The sequence below is a fragment of the Anomaloglossus baeobatrachus genome, chromosome 8 (assembly GCF_048569485.1).
Source record: "Anomaloglossus baeobatrachus isolate aAnoBae1 chromosome 8, aAnoBae1.hap1, whole genome shotgun sequence".
Classification (NCBI taxonomy): Eukaryota; Metazoa; Chordata; class Amphibia; order Anura; family Aromobatidae; genus Anomaloglossus; species Anomaloglossus baeobatrachus.
Genome location: NC_134360.1, coordinates 179723585 through 179747781, shown reverse-complemented (window position 1 = coordinate 179747781; position 24197 = coordinate 179723585). Strand labels below are relative to the sequence as shown.

The following is a 24197-nucleotide window of genomic DNA, read 5'->3' as shown; positions in this document are numbered from 1 at the left end:
TAAGAGGGTGTACTAGTCGGGGGAAATAATGACCTTGCGACTAGTCCCTGCGCTCATTAGCATATCATAAAGGATATTTAGAAATACTTTTTCTAAAGATTTTTTCTTTATCTATGCTAGTGTATACAGGGACGGTTAGGCAGGGATTAGCAATATACACCCAGAACTGCTCGTGGCTCTGGGTGCATATTGCACCAGACAGGTTCCCTTTAACTGGTTACTCTGGAGTTTGTCAGTGGTGTTGGCCATGGCTCTTTTTCATTTCTTAGCTAGATTTCAAAACACCTATTGAATTAAGTAACGCATGGCTATCACATGCTCCCATGTGGAAAGCTGAGCAAGTACAGGCAACTCTACTCTGACATCCTCCGTATGAGAATGATGCATGTCTATGATACTCCTCTAATAAACCTTTATGGCCTACAGAAGTGTAGGCCATACAAGACTAGCTCCAATCCTCAAGAGCCACCAACAGATCAGGTTTTCCTTAGGTGATCATTCCATGACCAGTGCATTACTAGGAAAAGCCTGGAAACATGCACTGTTTGTGGCTCTTGACGACTCGAGTTAGGGGGCCACTGGTTTATACTGTGGTGTCTGATATGGAAATATCACAAATTTCAAAACCATAAAAAAGTTCTTCATACAGTTTCAGTAACTTACCTCTCCAGCGTAAGAAACAAGGGGAGAGATTTCACATTGTATTGGCAAGTCACCCGCTTCCTTCATGCTAAAAAGAGACAAAACAAACCCAGATATTAGAAATTAGTAGCCCGAGCATGGGAAGGCTGGTTACAAAGCAGGACGGATAGTGGGGACCAACCCATAGACGAGACCAGCGAGAGAGAAAGAACATGCACGGAGTGATTAGTAGACACCTGGTCAAGTAAGGAAATAAACCAAATCTCATAAATAAACTGTACACCTAGTTATATCCACCCGCTGCAGCCGGGACAGTGCCGTGACCCCTGCACCGAGTGAGTGGTACAATAGTCAAAAGAACATTTTGCTTTTTATGGAAACAAAGCCCAATCATTGTAATGCAAAGTTCAGAACTTTATAATTTCTTGCCACTTATAAGATGTCAGTAAGTAGAAACATTGGGCCACGTTTCAAAACAAGGCCAATCAATCGGTTGATGTGACATTGGCCAGATTTTCCTGTTCAGGTGCTTTTTGACCTGCAATTACACCAGGTGTCCTGTTCAGGTCAGACTCCCAGTTACAAGGCCAAAGGGTTCTTTCTGCAAGGTTCCCTGAATTCCTGTGTCACGCATCACCCCCTCAGGTCTTGCACGAGGCATGAATGTACCAGTTTGTCTTGGAGCTTTTATCACTTGGACAAGATTGGGACAGTTTTAATTTTGTTTCTATTCACTCACACCCATTAGACCATGACTTTGAAGAACTGAAAACAAAACATTAGGAAACTTCAGAACTTGCCACATTACAATGATTAAGCCGACATATCAGCGTGCTTATATTTCAGCACCTGCAAGAACCTTGAAGCTTAAAAAGGTTCAAAGTGGTAGCAGGAACTTGTATGTTGCAGAGGTATGCTGGAATTAAAATTCTCAACATCTCTAGACGGCCACCATTTGTTCCCTCCACCAAGTAATAAAAGCCCTTGTTAGTCGCCCTTGTGGAAGACCCTGCACCATGCAGCCATAGTTACTTGTTCTGTGTGTGGTCTGGCGCGGTTCCATTCTCTTCTTTAGCATGGCTGTTTTAAAGATAAATGTAATAAAACATGGAATTGAATGAAACCTAAAAATTATAGATCTTCCTCGTGTCCATGCATTAGTTTTTAAGTGGGCAACATTGTATACTCAACCTCCTTTGTAGTGTTGCACCCTCAATGGGGTCCATAGGCCACCATATGCACAGTTAAAAAGATGGTCAGAAAACCGAATAGTACCCAATCAGTCCCTGTGTCTCCTTGCCTATCCTTCTGGTTGGGCCCAACATATGAGAGCTGCAGCATTAGTTACGGCTTCACTGCTTCACCCTATATATATAGGGTCCGTCTTATACTCCAGTGGTGTCTTACTAGAGGGGAAGGGGCACCAGCGGTGGTCGAGCAGGGCGCATGGGTGTCACAGGAGGCAGGGACTGTGCTGGAGTAGGGCAATGCTGCAGGTGCTGCGGTGAGGGCTATGCTGGCTGCGGGGGCCATGTGGAACAGGGTGGTGCAGATTAAAGACACCCAGAGGTGGCTCAATGACAAGCCGAGATCTCATATGCGCACATGCCGTCTCCGGCCGCCATTTTCCAAGTCCGCTGCTGGGAGATCAATGCATCAGAGGCAGCGCACGCGCAGATGAGATTTTGAGCCGAAAGCTCCATCTGCGCATGTCATTTCTTTGAAGCCCGCACCACTGAGAGCATCTGGAACACCCTCCACACCGCCCTGCACCACACAGCCAGCAGGGTCGCATTCTCCACCTCCTGGTAAGCTATAAGACGCACCCCTCATTTTCCTCCCAAATTTTTGGGAGGAAAAGTGTGTGTAACAATCTGAAAAATACAATACTATAGGCAAGTATTCATTTTTTTTTTTTTTTTTTTTTTTTACACCAAGCTGGGCTGCTTCATAAATAATATATATTTTATATGCCGTTCTAGAATAGGTCAACCTATGCTTTATTTTTTTCACATGTGTGATGAAGCAGATACTTACAGGGGAATAGCTGGAATCCGGGTACCGTTTTCATCCACAAAATGTCCTCCCGAATTAAGAACCCAGCAGTGATGTAAAGACATAAGTGCATGGCGCGCAGTAGTAGGATTGTCCTTTCCATTTTGGCTGTCGGCATTTTTCAAAGGAGAGAATTCTTCCTCACGAAGAACCTCAAACACCACAAACTTCCTAGAAGCAGAAAGCAACAAGAAATATGTTACCTTGACCGACCAGAAACGAGTATGTGCACGACAATCAAGTCCAGGCCAGTGTACTCACTTTGCAAACTGGAAAATATCAAACACAAACTTTTCCATTTTCATCCCGTTGGGTTTATCAGGGTGGATTAGTGAACCCTGCGTATCCACATGAGGTATTTTCTTCACAGCAACATGGTGTTGCAGTTGAGGCTCGTGCACGCTGTAACATACACAATGGATGAGACTCTGGAGGACATATGCTTAATGTTTGCGTCCCTTTGCCGGGCTACTTACTCCACCACTTGCTGGAGGAACTTTCTGGTGAAGAAGTGGTTGGCAATGTTGCCAGCATTATACATAAGTCTTCCATCCGCGCTCCTTTTTTGGGCCGTTGGTAGTGTGATCTCACTATATTCTACTACCTGGTACACACCGTCCACCCGACAAACAACACCGACTGGTTCAGTGGGATTCATCTTCTCCACAACCTAGATATGCAAAATGGAGAACAAGCAGATTGCAGTGTGGCTGGAGGTAATGAACAGAGCGTGGAGGGAGAAAGCACTTTATGGCCATATACAAGGTAATAAGACAGAAAAGCTTTATGGGTTTGCTTACATTGCATTTTTCTGTAACATACATAATGCTGATCAACCAGCAGAACAGCTAAATATTTCATGCTCTAGATCAAACTTACTTTAGGTTATATATCTACACAAGAGTTTGCCTAAATGTGCAACTGAAGAGCGTTGACATGTTACCTTGGCCCCACAGTCCGCTTCCTTAGCCACACAGAAGCCGATGAATACTGGATCGGCCACCTTCACCAAGATGTTATCCACACAGTACACATGGATGTACTCTATGCCCCGCGCTTCCATATCTTTCAGCACGCCGTGTGCACCTAAAGCTCTATACAGTCCTCCATTACCATCTGCAAACAGGAGCATGCGTTATTAGGGTCGCGGTAGTAGTGATGGACAAGAGGCATATGTGACTTCTGCTTTACCCAAAAATTGGATTATAGCATTGACTGAATCAATCATTCATGTAGCGGTTTAAAGGTCTTAAAAAGGGAATATGTGAGCAGATTCTTGCTATGTAATCTGAGGACCGTATGCTGTAGAGGTTAAAAGTAACAAAAATCAACTATGGCTCTTATCAAACTGTGTGCCATTTACTTAACAGTAAATCCTTTATCACCTAGTGATTATCATCGCTAGACTACAATGTCACATTCATGGCAGTCCGGCATGCCTCCTCCGGTGATTATAGAGATTGGCACCTCACTGTCAATGTACAGAGAGGCCTGGTAGGGGTGGAGACAGCTCTTAGCACGGCTGCAACGTCAAGCTAAAAATTCTGAATGGCTGCAACCAGTAATCTAAGTAATACATTGTTGGATTCAGGATCTCTTTGCCTACATCATGCTGCTCTCAGCTGAGGAAGCAAAAACCTGCTGACAGATTCCCTTTAAAGGGAACCTGTCACCACTTTTTTGGCTATAAGCTGCGGCCACCACCGGGCTCTTATATACAGCATTCTAACATGCTGTATATAAGAGCCCAGGGCGGGGGTATAACACTTTATAATACTAACCTAACAGTCGCACTGTTGGCATCTCCGTTGTCCGGTTTCGGCGACTCCTCTTTCGGCCATCTTTGTTCTCCTTCTCTAGCCGCGGTGCATGACGGGTCCGACGTCACACACACTCGCCGGCATTCAGGTCCTGAGCAGGGCAGATCAAAGTATTGTAGTGCGCCTGCGCAAGACCGGCGAGCGTGTATAACGTAGCCACATCATGCACCCAGGCTTCAGAAAGAGGACAAAGATGGCCGAAAAAGGAGGCGCCGGCACCGGACAACCGGTGTTTTTTATGTTATACCCCCGGCCTGGGCTCTTTTATACAGCATGTTAGAATGCTGCATATAAGAGCCCGGTGGTGGTGGCCGCAGCTTATAGTCCAAAAAGAAGGGAATTTTGGTTACTTACCGTAAATTCCTTTTCTTCTAGCTCCAATTGGGAGACCCAGACAATTGGGTGTATAGCTATGCCTCCGGAGGCCACACAAAGTATTACACTAAAAGTGTAAAGCCCCTCCCCTTCTGCCTATACACCCCCCGTGCTCCCACGGGCTCCTCAGTTTTGGTGCAAAAGCAAGAAGGAGGAAAAAATTATAAACAGGTTTAAAGTAAATTCAATCCGAAGGAATATCGGAGAACTGAAACCATTCAACATGAACAACATGTGTACACAAAAAAACAGGGGCGGGTGCTGGGTCTCCCAATTGGAGCTAGAAGAAAAGGAATTTACGGTAAGTAAACAAAATTCCCTTCTTCTTTGTCGCTCCATTGGGAGACCCAGACAATTGGGACGTCCAAAAGAAGTCCCTGGGTGGGTAAATAATACCTCATAATAGAGCCGTAACGGCTCCGTCCTACAGGTGGGCAACCGCCGCCTGAAGGACTCGCCTACCTAGGCTGGCATCTGCCGAAGCATAGGTATGCACCTGATAGTGTTTCGTGAAAGTGTGCAGGCTCGACCAGGTAGCTGCCTGACACACCTGCTGAGCCGTAGCCTGGTGCCGTAAGGTCCAGGACGCTCCCACGGCCCTGGTAGAATGGTCCTTCAGCCCTGATGGAACCGGAAGCCCCGAGGAACGATAAGCTTCGAGAATTGGTTCCTTGATCCACCGAGCCAGGGTTGATTTGGAAGCTTGTGTCCCTTTACGCTGGCCAGCGACAAGGACAAAGAGTGCATCCGAGCGGCGCAGGGGCGCCGTACGAGAAATGTAGAATCTGAGTGCTCTCACCAGATCTAACAAGTGCAAATCCTTTTCACATTGGTCAACTGGATGAGGACAAAAAGAAGGTAAGGAGATATCCTGATTGAGATGAAAGGGGGATACCACCTTGGGGAGAAATTCCGGAACCGGACGCAGAACCACCTTGTCCTGGTGAAACACCAGGAAAGGGGCTTTGCATGACAGTGCTGCTAGCTCAGACACTCTCCGAAGTGAAGTGACTGCTACTAGGAAAACCACTTTCTGCGAAAGGCGTGCGAGAGAAATATCCCTCATTGGCTCGAACGGTGGTTTCTGAAGAACCATCAGCACCCTGTTCAGATCCCAGGGTTCCAACGGACGTTTGTAAGGAGGGATGATGTGACAAACCCCCTGGAGGAACGTGCGTACCTGTGGAAGTCTGGCCAGGCGCTTCTGAAAAAACAGAGAGCGCAGAGACTTGTCCCTTAAGGGAGCAGAGTGACAAACCCTTTTCCAATCCGGATTGAAGAAAGGACAGAAAAGTGGGCAAGGCAAATGGCCAGGGAGAAAAACCCTGAGCAGAGCACCACGACAGGAATATTTTCCACGTCCTGTGGTAGATCTTGGCGGACGTTGGTTTCCTAGCCTGTCTCATAGTGGCAATGACCTCTTGAGATAATCCTGAAGACGCTAGGATCCAGGACTCAATGGCCACACAGTCAGGTTGAGGGCCGCAGAATTCAGATGGAAAAACGGCCCTTGAGACAGCAAGTCTGGTCGGTCTGGTAGTGCCCACGGTTGGCCGACCGTGAGATGCCACAGATCCGGGTACCACGACCTCGTCGGCCAGTCTGGAGCGACGAGGATGGCGCGGCGGCAGTCTGCCCTGATCTTGCGTAACACTCTGGGCAACAGTGCCGGCGGAGGAAACACATAAGGGAGTTGAAACTGCGACCAATCCTGAACTAAGGCGTCTGCCAGAGCTCTGTGATCGTGAGAACGTGCCATGAATGCCGTGACCTTGTTGTTGTGCCGGGACGCCATTAGGTCGACGTCCGGCATCCCCCAGCGGCAACAGATCTCCTGAAACACGTCCGGGTGAAGGGACCATTCCCCTGCGTCCATGCCCTGGCGACTGAGAAAATCTGCTTCCCAGTTTTCCACGCCCGGGATGTGAACTGCGGAGATGGTGGAGGCCGTGGCTTCCACCCACATCAAAATCCGCCGGACTTCCTGGAAGGCTTGCCGACTGCGTGTTCCCCCTTGGTGGTTGATGTAAGCCACCGCTGTGGAGTTGTCCGACTGAATTCGGATCTGCTTGCCTTCCAGCCACTGCTGGAACGCTTTTAGGGCCAGATACACTGCCCTGATCTCCAGAACATTGATCTGAAGTGAGGACTCTTGCCGAGTCCACGTACCCTGAGCCCTGTGGTGGAGAAAAACTGCTCCCCACCCTGACAGACTCGCGTCCGTCGTGACCACCGCCCAGGATGGGGGTAGGAAGGATTTCCCCTTCGATAATGAAGTGGGAAGAAGCCACCACCGAAGGGAAGCTTTGGTTGCCTGAGAGAGGGAGACGTTCCTGTCGAGGGACGTCGGCTTCCTGTCCCATTTGCGTAGGATGTCCCATTGAAGAGGACGCAGGTGAAACTGCGCGAAAGGGACTGCCTCCATTGCAGCCACCATCTTCCCCAGGAAGTGCATGAGGCGCCTCAAGGGGTGTGACTGACCTTGAAGGAGGAATTGCACCCCCATCTGTAGTGAACGCTGCTTGTTCAGCGGAAGCTTCACTATCGCTGAGAGGGTATGAAACTCCATGCCAAGGTATGTCAGCGATTGGGCCGGTGTCAGATTTGACTTTGGAAAATTGATGATCCACCCGAAACTCTGGAGAGTCTCCAGAGTAGCGTTGAGGCTGTGCTGGCATGCCTCTTGAGAGGGTGCCTTGACCAGCAGATCGTCTAAGTAAGGGATCACCGAGTGACCCTGAGAGTGGAGGACCGCTACTACTGTAGCCATGTCCTTGGTGAAAACCCGTGGGGCTGTCGCCAGGCCGAACGGCAGTGCCACGAACTGAAGGTGTTCGTCTCCTATGGCGAAGCGCAGGAAGCGCTGATGCTCTGGAGCAATCGGTACGTGGAGATAAGCATCTTTGATATCGATCGATGCAAGGAAATCTCCTTGGGACATTGAGGCGATGACGGAGCGGAGGGATTCCATCCGGAACCGCCTGGTCTTTACGTGTTTGTTGAGCAGTTTTAGGTCCAGGACCGGACGGAAAGACCAGTCCTTCTTTGGGACCACAAACAGGTTGGAGTAAAAACCGTGACCCTGTTGCTGAAGAGGAACAGGGACCACCACTCCTTCTGCCTTCAGAGTGCCCAGCGCCTGCAGAAGAGCATCGGCTCGCTCGGGAGGCGGAGATGTTCTGAAGAATCGAGTCGGAGGACGAGAGCTGAACTCTATCCTGTAACCGTGAGACAGAATGTCTCTCACCCATCGGTCTTTTACCTGTGGCAGCCAGGTGTCGCAAAAGCGGGAGAGCCTGCCACCGACCGAGGATGCGGTGTGAGGAGGCCGTAAGTCATGAGGAAGCCGCCTTGGTAGCGGCACCTCCGGCGGTCTTTTTAGGGCGTGACTTAGACCGCCATGAATCGGAGTTCCTCTGATCCTTCTGAGGCCTTTTGGACGAGGAGAATCGGGACTTGCCCGCACCCCGAAAAGGACCGAAACCTCGACTGTCCCCTCCTCTGTTGGGGTATGTTTGGTTTGGCCTGGGGTAAGGATGTTTCCTTTCCCTTGGATTGTTTGATGATTTCATCCAATCTCTCACCAAACAAACGGTCGCCAGAAAATGGCAAACCGGTTAAGCACTTTTTGGAAGCCGAATCTGCCTTCCATTCCCGCAGCCACAAGGCCCTGCGTATTGCCACCGAATTGTCGGCTGCAACCGCCGTACGGCTCGCAGAGTCCAGGACAGCATTAATAGCGTAGGACGCAAATGCCGACGTTTGAGAGGTTATGGACGCCACTTGCGGCGCAGACGTACGTGTGAGTGCGTCAATTTGCGCTTGACCCGCTGAGATAGCTTGGAGTGCCCATACGGCCGCGAATGCTGGAGCAAAAGACGCGCCGATAGCTTCATAGATGGATTTCAACCAGAGCTCCATCTGTCTGTCAGTGGCATCCTTGAGAGAAGCCCCATCTTCAACTGCAACTATGGATCTAGCCGCCAGTCTGGAGATTGGAGGATCCACCTTGGGACACTGAGTCCAGCCCTTGACCACGTCAGGGGGGAGGTCACCAGAATCCCTGCCTGGGTCTCCCAGAGCTTGTCTCCCCTCTCCAGCGTCAGAAGAGCTGACAGGAATGGCTGCCGGCGTCCTGAGGAGAGGAGGGGGCCGTGGGCGTGCCCTAGAAAGTGCGGGAATCTGGTGCCCCACTGTGCACAGTGAGGGGGGTGGAGTATGCAAAGCATGTTCCAGCCCTCAGTGCTGATGTCCTGTACAGCGTCCCGCCCTTCCCCTGACTGGCAGGCCTGGGGGCGGGAAAAGAATGAGACTAGGCCGCAAAAGCCGGGGACTAAAGTTATAAGCACGGCCGCCGTATAAGCGCGGTCGGCGCGGTAGTCCCCGGCGTACTAACAGTCCCAGCCGCGCCGAGTAGTAAACATGGTTGTTTACTACTTTACTAACTGTTAAGGGCCCTCTTTTCTTCCATCCGACATAGTCAGCAGCTGCTGCTGACTAAGCTGTGGAGCTATGCGTGCATGTCTGCCTCCTTCGCACAAAGCATAAAAAACTGAGGAGCCCGTGGGAGCACGGGGGGTGTATAGGCAGAAGGGGAGGGGCTTTACACTTTTAGTGTAATACTTTGTGTGGCCTCCGGAGGCATAGCTATACACCCAATTGTCTGGGTCTCCCAATGGAGCGACAAAGAAAAGTGGTGACAGGTTCCCTTTAAATGGCATATCTAAAGGTACATAAATGGGTAAAATTGTAAAGTACTTGTAAAAAAAATAAAATAGCAACTTTGAAATTTAGCCCTAATTAAAAATACTCTGAGCCAGAAGAGGATCCCCCCACACTTCATAGTGTACGGCTCACTGCTTACATTACCAGAGTGGCCAGTTACCTAGGTAAAGGAGTGTAGTACAAGCAGGCTGTATTCTTTACAGTCTGCTCACGCCATTTTGAAGTCGGCCAGATTGCTGGATTGGGTCAACTTCCGTACCCCTGCACTTTGCCCATGCGGAAGAGACAAAGTGGTCTCTACTAACACACTGCTAGAGAGCACATCTCAGACTAGTGGCACCACCATGCTGCTGTGGTCTAAACGGGCAATCTTCAGGAGCCCATGGGTTGGGGAGTGGTGTGCACCTGAAGATCAGCATACCATCCTATGCTGCAGATGTTACACCGATTTCTCTGTTTGCACTGTATAGGGTGAAAGGTGCTACAAATGTACAGTTTTTGCAGTAAATCACCTAGCGTACAGCCTCAGGGAAGGTTCCTTTTTCTTGCCTCACACAACACGCATAACATATTCAGCACTGTACAGTATCAGGAAAGTGGAGGAGCTTTAATAATCTCATCTTTTGCAGTTTCTTCATTAAAGATTTAATATTCAACATGCCCAATTTCTTTTCCCTCTCTGCCCCAAAACGTCTGGCAGCAAGAGTCAGATGTCCCCCATACACAGAGATAAATGTCAGCCAAACCCACCATCTAAGTGTTTTCTGGATCCTCTATAAGTGAATGGATCCTTGCCGTCATACACCCCATAATCGGCTTATAGTCAGGAACACGTCTAACAAAAAGTCCACAAAATCATCCTCACCAACCTGGAGCCATGGAAAGCTTGCCCTTTTCCTCCATAAGGATCTTCCCATCAAAGCTCATCGCTGGTAACATCCCTTGTTGGAACAAGACAACGTCTTCTTCATTCAGCCCAAAATAGCGACGTTTCTGGAAGAATTCACGAGTAGACTCCATAGTACGACCACTTGTCATAATGTACCTGGAAAATGCAAGAAGAAAGTGACATAAGAGTAATACATACCCAGGTCTCTTCCATTATGTATGTCTTCAACACAGAACCCCCTTCCCCCTAAAAGAAGGGAATTTTGTTACTTACCGTAAATTCCTTTTCTTCTAGCTCCTATTGGGAGACCCAGACGATTGGGTGTATAGCACTGCCCTCCGGAGGCCACACAAAGCAATTACACTAAAAAGTGTAAGGCCCCTCCCCTTCTGGCTATACACCCCCAGTGGGATCACTGGCTCACCAGTTTTAGTGCAAAAGCAAGAAGGAGGAAAGCCAATAACTGGTTTAAACAAATTCACTCCGAAGATACGTCGGAGAACTGAAAACCATTCAACATGAACAACATGTGTACCCGAAAAACCACCAAAAATCCCGAAGGACAACAGGGCGGGTGCTGGGTCTCCCAATAGGAGCTAGAAGAAAAGGAATTTACGGTAAGTAACAAAATTCCCTTCTTCTTCGGCGCTCCATTGGGAGACCCAGACGATTGGGACGTCCAAAAGCTGTCCCTGGGTGGGTAAAGAAATACCTCATGTTAGAGCTGCAAAGACAGCCCTCCCCTACGGTGAGGCAACTGCCGCCTGCAGGACTCTTCTACCTAGGCTGGCGTCCGCCGAAGCATAGGTATGCACCTGATAATGTTTGGTGAAAGTGTGCAGACTCGACCAGGTGGCTGCCTGGCACACCTGTTGAGCCGTAGCCTGGTGTCGTAATGCCCAGGACGCACCCACGGCTCTGGTAGAATGGGCCTTCAGCCCTGATGGAACCGGAAGCCCAGCAGAACGGTAGGCTTCAAGAATTGGTTCTTTGATCCATCGAGCCAGGGTGGCTTTGGAAGCCTGCGACCCTTTGCGCTTACCAGCGACAAGGACAAAGAGTGCATCCGAGCGGCGCAGGGGCGCCGTGCGGGAAATGTAGATTCTGAGTGCTCTCACCAGATCCAACAAATGTAAATCCTTTTCATACCGATGAACTGCATGCGGATAAAAGGAAGGCAAGGAGATATCCTGATTAAGATGAAAAGAGGATACCACCTTAGGGAGAAACTCCTGAATGGGGCGCAGCACTACCTTGTCCTGGTGGAACACCAGGAAAGGAGCCTTGGATGACAGCGCTGCTAGTTCGGACACTCTCCGAAGAGACGTGACCGCTACCAGAAAGGCCACTTTCCGTGAGAGTCGAGAAAGTGACACATCCCTCAGAGGCTCGAAGGGCGGCTTCTGGAGAGCAACAAGGACCTTGTTTAGATCCCACGGATCTAACGGCCGCCTGTACGGAGGTACGATATGACAAACCCCCTGCAGGAACGTGCGCACCTGAGAAAGTCGTGCTAGACGCTTCTGAAAAAACACGGATAGTGCCGAGACTTGCCCTTTAAGGGAGCCGAGCGACAAGCCCTTTTCCAACCCAGATTGCAGGAAGGAAAGAAAGACAGGTAACGCGAATGGCCAGGGAGATACTCCTTGTGCAGAGCACCAGGATAAGAAAATCTTCCACGTTCTGTGGTAGATCTTAGCAGAAGTGGACTTCCTAGCCTGTCTCATGGTGGCCACGACCCCTTGGGATAATCCTGAAGACGCTAGGATCCAGGACTCAATGGCCACACAGTCAGGTTCAGGGCCGCAGAATTCCGATGGAAAAACGGCCCTTGGGACAGTAAGTCTGGACGGTCTGGTAGTGCCCACGGTTGGCCGACCGTGAGATGCCACAGATCCGGGTACCACGACCTCCTCGGCCAGTCTGGGGCGACGAGTATGACGCGGTCGCAATCGGATCTGATCTTGCGTAACACTCTGGGCAAGAGTGCCAGAGGTGGAAACACATAAGGGAGCCGGAACTGCGACCAATCTTGCACTAAGGCGTCTGCCGCCAGAGCTCTTTGATCGCGAGACCGCGCTATGAAGGTCGGGACCTTGTTGTTGTGCCGAGACGCCATTAGGTCGACGTCCGGCACACCCCAGCGGCGGCAGATTTCCTGAAACACGTCCGGGTGAAGGGACCATTCCCCTGCGTCCATGCCCTGGCGACTGAGGAAGTCTGCTTCCCAGTTTTCTACGCCCGGGATGTGAACTGCTGATATGGTGGATGCTCTTTCCTCTACCCACATCAGAATCCGCCTGACTTCCTGGAAGGCTTGCCGACTGCGTGTCCCTCCTTGGTGGTTGATGTATGCCACCGCTGTGGAGTTGTCCGACTGAATTCGGATCTGTTTTCCTTCCAGCCACTGCTGGAAGGCTAATAGGGCAAGATACACTGCCCTGATCTCCAGAACATTGATCTGAAGGGTGGATTCCTGCTGAGTCCACGTCCCTTGAGCCCTGTGGTGGAGAAAAACTGCTCCCCACCCTGACAGACTCGCGTCTGTCGTGACCACTGCCCAGGATGGGGGCAGGAATGATCTTCCCTGCGATAATGAGGTGGGAAGAAGCCACCATAGCAGAGAATCCTTGGCCGTCTGAGAAAGGGAGACTTTCCTGTCTAGGGAAGTTGTCTTCCCGTCCCATTGGTGGAGAATGTCCCATTGAAGTGGACGCAGATGAAACTGCGCGAACGGGACTGCCTCCATTGCTGCCACCATCTTCCCTAGGAAGTGCATGAGGCGCCTTAAGGGGTGCGACTGACCCTGAAGGAGAGACTGCACCCCTGTCTGTAGTGACCGCTGCTTGTCCAGCGGAAGCTTCACTATCGCTGAGAGAGTATGAAACTCCATGCCAAGATACGTTAGTGATTGAGTCGGTGCCAGGTTTGACTTTGAAAAGTTGATGATCCACCCGAAAGTCTGGAGAGTCTCCAGCGCAATATTCAGGCTGTGTTGGCATGCCTCTTGAGAGGGTGCTTTGACAAGTAGATCGTCCAAGTAAGGGATCACCGAGTGTCCCTGAGAATGCAAGACTGCTACCACTGCCGCCATGACCTTGGTGAAAACCCGTGGGGCTGTCGCCAGACCAAATGGCAGAGCTACGAACTGGAGATGGTCGTCTCCTATCACGAAACGTAGAAAACGTTGGTGCTCTGTAGCAATCGGCACGTGGAGATAAGCATCTTTGATGTCTATTGATGCAAGGAAATCTCCTTGAGACATTGAGGCAATGACAGAGCGGAGGGATTCCATCCGGAACCGCCTGGCGTTCACATGCTTGTTGAGCAGCTTTAGGTCCAGAACAGGACGGAACGAGCCGTCCTTTTTTGGAACCACGAAGAGATTGGAGTAAAAACCTTGCCCTTGTTCCTGCAGAGGAACAGGGATCACCACTCCTTCTGCTCTTAGTGAGCACACCGCCTGCAGAAGGGCATTTGCTCGGTCGGGATGTGGGGAGGTTCTGAAGAACCGAGGCGAAGGATGAGAACTGAGTTCTATCCTGTACCCGTGAGACAAAATGTCTGCTACCCACCGGTCTTTGACCTGTGGCAGCCAAATGTCGCAAAAGCGGGAGAGCCTGCCACCGACCGAGGATGCGGAGGGATGAGGCCGAAAGTCATGAGGCAGCCGCCTTGGAAGCGGTTCCTCCGGTTGTTTTCTTGGGGCGTGAATGAGCCCGCCAGGAATCTGAGCTCCTTTGCTCCTTCTGAGTCCCTTTGGACGAGGAGAATTGGGTCTTGCTGGAGCCTCGAAAGGACCGAAACCTCGACTGCCACTTCCTCTGTTGAGGTTTGCTCGATCTGGGCTGGGGTAAGGAGGAGTCCTTACCCTTGGACTGTTTAATGATCTCAGCCAATTGCTCACCAAACAGTCTGTCTCCAGATAGTGGCAAGCTGGTTAAACATTTCTTGGAAGCAGAATCTGCTTTCCATTCCTTTAACCACAAGGCTCTGCCCAAAACCACAGAGTTGGCAGACGCCATTGAGGTACGGCTCGTAGAGTCCAGGACAGCGTTGATAGCGTAAGTCGCGAACGCAGACATTTGCGAGGTTAGGGACGCTACTCGCGGCACTGCTGGACGTATGATAGAGTCCACTTGTGCCAGGCCAGCTGAAATAGCTTGGAGTGCCCACACGGCCGCGAATGCTGGAGCAAACGACGCGCCGATAGCTTCATAGACAGACTTTAACCAAAGGTCCATCTGTCTGTCATTGGCATCTTTAAGTGAAGCCCCATCTTCCACTGCAACTAAGGATCTAGCCGCAAGCCTGGAGATTGGGGGGTCCACCTTTGGACACTGGGTCCAGCGTTTGACCACGTCAGGGGGAAAGGGATAACGTGTATCCTTAAGACGTTTGGAGAAACGCTTATCTGGATAAGCATGATGTTTCTGGACTGATTCTCTGAAGTCAGAGTGGTCCAGAAAAGTACTCAATTTACGCTTAGGATACCGGAACTGGAACTTCTCCTGCTGTGCAGCTGCCTCCTCTGCAGAAGGGGCTGGGGGAGAAATATCCAACAGTCTATTGATGGCCGCTATAAGGTCATTTACCATAGCGTCACCATCAGGGGTATCTAGATTGAGAGCGGTGTCAGGAGTAGATTCCTGATCACCCACCTGTCTCCTCATACAGAGCCTCGTCTCGCTGAGACCCTGACCAGTGTGATGACGGCGAGGGTCTTTCCCAGCGAGCCCGTAGGCTGCCTGGGACTGTCATCCGAGTCAGAGTCTTCAGCCTGTGATGCCTGGGACCCCCTTGAAGTACGGATTAGTTCCAACTGAGGGGGACCGGGGAGCATAGACACAGCAGTGTCCATGGTCTGAGAAACTGGCCTGGACTGCAAGGTTTCCAGGATTTTTGTCATAGTCACAGACATCTTATCAGCAAAAACTGCAAATTCTGTCCCCGTCACCGGGGCAGGGTTCACAGGCGTCTCTGCCTGGGCCACTACTACCATAGACTCTGGCTGACGAAGTGGCACAGGGATTGAACATTGCACACAATGGGGGTCATTGGAACCTGCCGGTAGATTAGCCCCACATGCGGCACAAGCAGTGCATACCGCCTGTGCCTTGGCACCCTTGCGTTTTGCGGACGACATGTTGTTGTCTCCTCAGAGCAATGAGGGTATAAGCCAAGAAGCGACTGTACAGTGCAATATAAATATATATGGTACAGAGAAAAAATGCACCAAATAACACTGTGGCACTAGTGGGGCCAGCACTTATGTGCAGCTTACCGCCCGCATAAACGCGGGTGTGTGGTCGCCAGAGTCCCTTGTCTGAGTCCCCCAGAGCCTGTGTCCGTTCTCCAGCCAGACTGCATGCAGGAATGGCTGCCGGCGTCCTGTGGAGAGGGGCGGGCCCTGGGCGTGTTGAGACCAAGAGCGGGAAACTTGCGTCCCCACTGTGCCCAGTGAGAGGGCTGGAGCATGTAAATAAGGCTCCAGCCCTCGGCGCTGCCTATTGCACAGCGTCTCTCCCTTTCCCTGATTGACAGGGTGGGGGCGGGAACGAACCGTAACTAGGCCGCAAAAGCCGGGGACTAGATTTATGAGCGCTGCCGCCGTAAAAGCGCGGGCAGCGCGAGTCCCCGGCGCACTACAAGTCCCAGCGGCGCCGCCGCTCCCGGAGCGGCCGGCGCGGTAGTTCCCAAGACAAAAAATCACTCAGCTAAGCTGCAGTGACTCTAACCCGAGCGCGCAGCGCTAGTGCCCCCGGCGCACTAGCACACCCAGCAAGCCTGGAGTGTGCGTGGCCTGTCTGTGCGGGGACACAGAGTACCTGAACGTTGCAGGGCCTTGTCCCCGACTGTACTCAGCTCCTCCAGCAGGGTCTCTGGGTCTGTGGATGGAGCTCGGCCTCAGGGTTCGGGGGCCGGTAAGATCCCACTTCCACAGAGCCCCTCAGGGGGATGGGGAAGGAAAGCAGCATGTGGGCTCCAGCCTCCGTACCCGCAATGGGTACCTCAACCTTACAAACCGCAAGTGGGGTGAGAAGGGAGCATGCTGGGGGCCCTATATGGGCTCTCTTTTCTTCCATCCGATAGAGTCAGCAGCTACTGCTGACTAAACAGTGGAGCTATGCGTGGATGTCTGACCTCCTTCGCACAAAGCAGAAAACTGGTGAGCCAGTGATCCCACTGGGGGTGTATAGCCAGAAGGGGAGGGGCCTTACACTTTTTAGTGTAATTGCTTTGTGTGGCCTCCGGAGGGCAGTGCTATACACCCAATCGTCTGGGTCTCCCAATGGAGCGCCGAAGAAAACACAAGGCACCATCCAGGATCGGAGTTTCCTTGTGCCATATTTCACGACTCCTGGACAAGCATACATGCATCTGGTTGCCAGTACCTACTGGACCAATTTTTGGTGGTAGCGTTGTGGGGTCTACAGAAATACTGTATGTCACCACTTCTCCAGTCATTGCTGCATACAGATTTAGCCCATGATCACACACATTCACCCTACAGGCCGATCCATTACACATGACCCACCATGGAATGATACAGTCCTTCCCATGTTTTTCCTTTGCGAGTTTCTGCAACTTTAAGATGCGTTCGGCCTGGATCTGGAAGAGGCTTTTGCGGGAGGGAAGACCGACGTCATACATTCCCTTGGGGTACTTCACCCCCAAACGGGTTCCCTGCCCACCAGCCAGCAGCAGAACTGCCACTTTACCGTAGGCGATATGAGTATAACCTGGCAAGAAAACAAACACACACACACACACTAAACAGTCAGTAATATTACTACATTAGCCTACTGAAAAAATATCTATCATTTAAGATTTCTTACTTCCATTATACAAAGAACATTAAAATAGTGGGCAATGTCGGTTAGTAAGAGAGCGGACTTGGCACACCTACATAGGACAGTGACGAGTCCACAATAATATAACATTTGTAAATGCATTGGGCCGTCAGAGGATGCTTGTGGTTGTAGTTTTGTAGCTGGAGAGCCTCAGATTTGGGGATCACGGGTCATAGGAAGCAATAGATGCATGTCTACTTATGGCAGAATTTGATTATTTAAGGCAGCAAATGACAGAAGTTGGATTTTCTGATTTATGAAAACATATTCTTGGATCACTAGTAACTATGGCTGAGTGGATCCGGACTGTAATAATCCGGGTCCACGCGGCTGTGGGCTGAGAATACCAGCCCCCAGCTGGCTTTATTCTTCTTGGCTGGGTATCAAAATTGGGGAGAGCCACACGTTTTTTTTTTTTTTTAAATAAGAATAAAAAAAAAAAAAAAAAAAAAATACTGCATGCGGTTTCTCTAAAGCGGGCTTTACATGCTGCGACATCGCTAGCGATGTCGCGAGTGATAGCACCCACGTCGGTGGCGCGTCACGGGGTGATTGCTGCCGCAGCTTACAATATCACTACGGCAGCGTCACACGCAATTACCTCTTCACCGATGTCGCCGAACAATCCCTCCTTTAAGGAGGAGGTTCATTCGGCATCACTAAGCGGCCGCCCAATAGAAGCGGAGGGGCGGAGATTAGCGGGACGAACATCCCGCCCACCTTCTTCCTTCCTCATTGCCGGCGGCCGCAGGTACGGTGTTGTTCCTCGTTCCTGCGGTGTCACACAGAGATGTGTGCTGCTGCAGGAACGACGAGCAATCTGCGTCCTGCAACAGCAATGATATTTGGGATTAGAACAATGTGTCAACGATCAAGTGAGTAATTTTGATTGTTAGCAGTCGTTTGTGCGTTTCACACGCAACAACGTCACTAACGAGGCCGGATATGCGTCACGAGTTCCGTGACCCCCAACGACATCTCGTTAGTGATGACGTTGGGTGTAAAGCCCCCTTTAGACCAGAGTCACACTTGCGAAGGACTCTCATGAGTCTGACAGCGCATCACCGGCACAGCTGCACACTCTTCTGACAGGAACGTGCATGTGTTTCTGTCTACATGCACATTCACCATACTGACCCACAGACACTTGCACTGCTTTCCCCACCCACCGGCCGTCCTGGCACCTGTGATTGATTGCTGTCAGCTGCCACTCAAGGTGGGAGCGCGTCCAACTGCAACCAATTACATGCGCCGGTGGGCGGGCAAAATAATGATTATTGAATTGTCAGCTCCAGACAAGCGTGAAAAGGGAAAAGCGTGACCCGGAAGGAGTTTGCCGCCATGACACAGCCTTGGGTGAGTACACCGCACGCGCTCCTACCCCACTATCCCTTCCACCAACGTTTTTAATCTCCGGATTCTTTCTGGTCCCCAGTGATTTATATGGGCACCGGATTTGGGAGCACATTTTTTTCTTTCTTTCTTCTTTTTGAGCATTGATTTGCCGGTCCCGGATTTTTGTGAGTCTGAGCAGCTCTACGAGTAACCCAAATTGTGACAAAACCCTCGTTTTATAAGGAATTATTTCTGCAGCTACTTCTTGGCAAATTAGGGAAGTATTGCAGCGCTGCGGACAGGACCCTGTAGCGGTCGCAGCATGTAAATTACAGACGCCTTCAGGTCACATTACAGGATGCCTGAAGCTAGGCAGCGGGTACCTTGAGCCTCCCAGTCAGTCAGCTGCTCCTGATCCCGGGTGACACTGCCCAGCACCTCTCTTGGCACAGCCTCCATCCTGGCGTCCACTTTTTCCTGTGTAGAAGATACAGAGAACGCAGCCATGGCTCTGTGAAAAAAGCCATTAAGTTCCTGGAAGCTGAAGTCCTGCAACTCCTCCAGTAAATGAGAGCGCTGGGCTTCAGACAGCTCATCCCAAAACTGCAACACATGGCTCTGCCCGGCCTCCGCCAGGGAACGACGAAGAGTTTCTACGTCCATTTACGGATCCTAGGTCTGAAAAGAAAAAAAAAAATAAGGATTAATTATCAAAGCTCAGGCAATTCCTAATCATACAGGTAAGATCAAGAGGGTTGAACCCAGGTTTTGTTCCTTACAAAGACCATAGTAAGGACCAGGGGGCACGTATTACAGGTAGAAGAAAAGTGCTTCCGGCAGCTAATTAGGAAAGGGTTCTTTACAGTTAGAGCAGTCATACTGTGGAGTGGCCTACCACTAGAGGTCGTAATAACAGATATCGCTTAGTTCACTAGAAGATGGATGGGCAGCCATTTATATACAATTGCCAACTACGTGGTCTCTAGCATAACCAAAGCGACATGAAACAAAGCCTCACTGTGTGAACAGCGACGTGGACATTGGTGGCCGATGCTGCAATACATCATCAATGACCGTCCTTGGAGAAATTCAGATGATGCAGAGGACACATTACACAGCAGTTATCCCAGAAATTCTGTCACGTTTTCCCAATAAAATAAAAGTTGGTGTAAATTATTCCACGACAGTTATCTGTGACCGCCGGACGGGGGCTGTGAGAACCGCCTGTTACCTGACGGCAGCCAAACATGGCTCTTGTGGTCTCATCAATCAGAAGATAAGCCACCGGTGCCGGGAATTAGGAGGCGGTTGTCACGGCTCCCATACAGCAATCACAGATTACGGTTGTTTCTGATGGATCAAGTCAGGATTCAATTTGCACTAACGCTATACAGTAACAGATAGGCGTGTTCACACTAGGGTTTCTAGCGCATATTTTCCAAGTGAAGCCCTGTAAAATGACGATGGCTGAGGACTCACTGGCTGCTCAGGGTCCATCTAAGGAGGGCACTGGACTTGTAGCCTGTGGCATCAGTGTCTGGTAGTCCAGTCTGCACCAGCAACGGACGCATTATGGCCCTGTGCCCTCAGTGACATTGTGATGCAATGTAATGGAGCATATGGCATCAGAACACAGGAGCACCACATGTCCCAGCAATACCCTGCCACATACAGAGCCCCTATAGGTGCAGGAGCAGCCACAGACCCTGACATGTCAGGCTAGCCCCTGCATTACCCTGCCACATACAGAGAACCTATATGTACAGGAGCAGCCACAGACCCGGACATGTAGTGCTAGCCCCTGCCATATACAGAGCCCCTATATGTAGCCACAGACCCTGACGTGTAGTGCTAGCCCCTGCCATATACAGAGCCCCTATATGTAGACACAGACCCTGACGTGTAGTGCTAGCCCCTGCCATATACAGAGCCCCTATATGTAGCCACAGACCCTGACATGTAGTGCTAGCCCCTGCCATATACAGAGCCCCTATATGTAGCCACAGACCCGGACATGTAGTGCTAGCTCCTGCCTTATACAGAGCCCCTATATGTAGCCACAGACCCTGACATGTAGTGCTAGCTCCTGCCATATACAGAGCCCCTATATGTAGCCACAGACCCTGACATGTAGTGCTAGCCCCTGCCATATACAGAGCCCCTATATGTAGACACAGACCCTGACATGTAGTGCTAGCTCCTGCCATATACAGAGCCCCTATATGTAGCCACAGACCCTGACGTGTAGTGCTAGCCCCTGCCATATACAGAGCCCCTATATGTAGCCACAGACCCTGACATGTAGTGCTAGCCCCTGCCATATACAGAGCCCCTATATGTAGCCACAGACCCTGACATGTAGTGCTAGCTCCTGCCATATACAGAGCCCCTATATGTAGCCACAGACCCTGACGTGTAGTGCTAGCCCCTGCCATATACAGAGCCCCTATATGTAGCCACAGACCCTGACGTGTAGTGCTAGCCCCTGCCATATACAGAGCCCCTATATGTAGCCACAGACCCTGACATGTAGTGCTAGCCCCTGCCATATACAGAGCCCCTATATGTAGCCACAGACCCTGACATGTAGTGCTAGCCCCTGCCATATACAGAGCCCCTATATGTAGCCACAGACCCTGACATGTAGTGCTAGCCCCTGCCATATACAGAGCCCCTATATGTAGCCACAGACCCGGACATGTAGTGCTAGCTCCTGCCATATACAGAGCCCCTATATGTAGCCACAGACCCTGACATGTAGTGCTAGCTCCTGCCATATACAGAGCCCCTATATGTAGCCACAGACCCTGACATGTAGTGCTAGCCCCTGCCATATACAGAGCCCCTATATGTAGACACAGACCCTGACATGTAGTGCTAGCTCCTGCCATATACAGAGCCCCTATATGTAGCCACAGACCCTGACGTGTAGTGCTAGCCCCTGCCATATACAGAGCCCCTATATGTAGCCACAGACCCTGACATGTAGTGCTAGCCCCTGCCATATACAGAGCCCCTATATGTAGCCACAGACCCTGACATGTAGTGCTAGCTCCTGCCATATACAGAGCCCCTATATGTAGCCACAGACCCTGACATGTAGTGCTAGCCCCTGCCATATACAGAGCCCCTATATGTAGCCACAGACCCTGACATGTAGTGCTAGCCCCTGCCATATACAGAGCCCCTATATGTAGCCACAGACCCGGACATGTAGTGCTAGCTCCTGCCTTATACAGAGCCCCTATATGTAGCCACAGACCCTGACATGTAGTGCTAGCTCCTGCCATATACAGAGCCCCTATATGTAGCCACAGACCCTGACATGTAGTGCTAGCCCCTGCCATATACAGAGCCCCTATATGTAGACACAGACCCTGACATGTAGTGCTAGCCCCTGCCATATACAGAGCCCCTATATGTAGCCACAGACCCTGACATGTAGTGCTAGCCCCTGCCATATACAGAGCCCCTATATGTAGCCACAGACCCTGACATGTAGTGCTAGCCCCTGCCATATACAGAGCCCCTATATGTAGCCACAGACCCGGACATGTAGTGCTAGCTCCTGCCATATACAGAGCCCCTATATGTAGACACAGACCCTGACATGTAGTGCTAGCCCCTGCCATATACAGAGCCCCTATATGTAGCCACAGACCCTGACATGTAGTGCTAGCCCCTGCCATATACAGAGCCCCTATATGTAGCCACAGACCCTGACATGTAGTGCTAGCCCCTGCCATATACAGAGCCCCTATATGTAGCCACAGACCCTGACATGTAGTGCTAGCCCCTGCCATATACAGAGCCCCTATATGTAGCCACAGACCCTGACATGTAGTGCTAGCCCCTGCCATATACAGAGCCCCTATATGTAGACACAGACCCTGACATGTAGTGCTAGCTCCTGCCATATACAGAGCCCCTATATGTAGCCACAGACCCTGACGTGTAGTGCTAGCCCCTGCCATATACAGAGCCCCTATATGTAGCCACAGACCCTGACATGTAGTGCTAGCCCCTGCCATATACAGAGCCCCTATATGTAGACACAGACCCTGACATGTAGTGCTAGCTCCTGCCATATACAGAGCCCCTATATGTAGACACAGACCCTGACATGTAGTGCTAGCTCCTGCCATATACAGAGCCCCTATATGTAGCCACAGACCCTGACGTGTAGTGCTAGCCCCTGCCATATACAGAGCCCCTATATGTAGCCACAGACCCTGACATGTAGTGCTAGCTCCTGCCATATACAGAGCCCCTATATGTAGCCACAGACCCTGACATGTAGTGCTAGCTCCTGCCATATACAGAGCCCCTATATGTAGCCACAGACCCTGACATGTAGTGCTAGCTCCTGCCATATACAGAGCCCCTATATGTAGCCACAGACCCTGACATGTAGTGCTAGCTCCTGCCATATACAGAGCCCCTATATGTAGCCACAGACCCTGACATGTAGTGCTAGCTCCTGCAGTCCACATGCTACAATCACAGCACACAGTACTGGGTCTGTGTCCCTCTCCAGCCATGGTCCCTGCAGTCCCCGCACACTCCCCCTATCAGGACGTGGCCACGTTGTCACATCCTCGCCACTCACCTCCCACACCGGATTCTTGTACACAATACACACCTCCACGCCCTGTGACCTCTTTATATACAGTACCGCACAGGCCCCGCCCATAAACAGCAAGCTGAGCCCGTCTCCATAGCAGCGCTCAGTGACGTGACGAAGCCATCTCGGTTGGAGCCGTCTGGACCGTGTGTGTCACCGTCCCAAACCTGCACCAGAGGGCCGTGTCTAAAACATGTCTGTTAGTTGGTTGAAATGGTATGACGTCACACGGCTTCTTCCAATTGGGAGCGCAGCTCGGCTCCGTCCCTCCCACTTTGCTTCGTGGCACGTTATGATGTAGAAGAAGGAAGCGGATCATGGGAGGCGGAGCTTTAGCATAGGGGCGGGGCCAGCACCCCAGCCCGGCCCGCAGTGTTGTGTGGGGAGCGGTCATTCAGGTTTGTCCGGTGTCCTCTGCTCTACAGCCGGCAGGGGCGCGTCCACTCAAATCAATGGGGAACATACCCTTTGGCGCAGAAAATGTTCCTCTTTTTTTTTCCGTATCCCCGTCTAAGGCTACGGTCACGTGATCACTGTTCAGTTTTTAGTTTAGTTTATACTTGCATTATTTTATTGCGTTTTTGATGCTTTTTTTTGTCTCTGTTATGTCATTTTATAAATAAAGTTTTTGAAATTTCCGGGTATTTACATTCTTATGTGCGGATTACATTAGTTTTTGATGCGTTTCCGCTGTGTAGATGTGAATTTTCTGCATCTAATGCAAATGTATGGGGAAAATTGCACAGAAATTGTGTTATTGCGGCATCACACACCGCAGGTCAGATTACACCGTAAAGAAGGAGCGCAGCGGGAGGAGATCTCTATTAACCCCTTTACCACCCACCAATATTCTATTTTTCATTTATTCCTCCCTTCTT

The 24197-nt window shown here is 50.7% G+C and overlaps 1 protein-coding gene across 3 annotated transcripts in view; it reads right to left on the bottom strand.

Annotated features, from left to right (window-relative positions):
- UAP1 (UDP-N-acetylglucosamine pyrophosphorylase 1) overlaps positions 1-23565 on the bottom strand; it is a 28838-nt gene extending 5273 nt beyond the window's left edge. The window contains exons 1-10 of one of the 3 annotated variants that reach the window (XM_075322263.1): positions 23305-23565; positions 19079-19373; positions 17045-17249; positions 10487-10662; positions 3641-3813; positions 3174-3367; positions 2959-3099; positions 2680-2868; positions 1675-1722; positions 664-730 (exon numbers count right to left, since the gene is read on the bottom strand). In XM_075322263.1, the coding sequence (XP_075178378.1) occupies positions 664-730; positions 1675-1722; positions 2680-2868; positions 2959-3099; positions 3174-3367; positions 3641-3813; positions 10487-10662; positions 17045-17249; positions 19079-19358 (1473 nt within the window). In that variant the 5' untranslated portion in view covers positions 19359-19373; positions 23305-23565. The remainder of the gene's footprint in view (positions 1-663; positions 731-1674; positions 1723-2679; positions 2869-2958; positions 3100-3173; positions 3368-3640; positions 3814-10486; positions 10663-17044; positions 17250-19078; positions 19374-23304) is intronic. The other 2 variants (XM_075322264.1, XM_075322265.1) reach the window with 2 other exon arrangements.
- Positions 23566-24197: the final 632 nt, after the last annotated feature.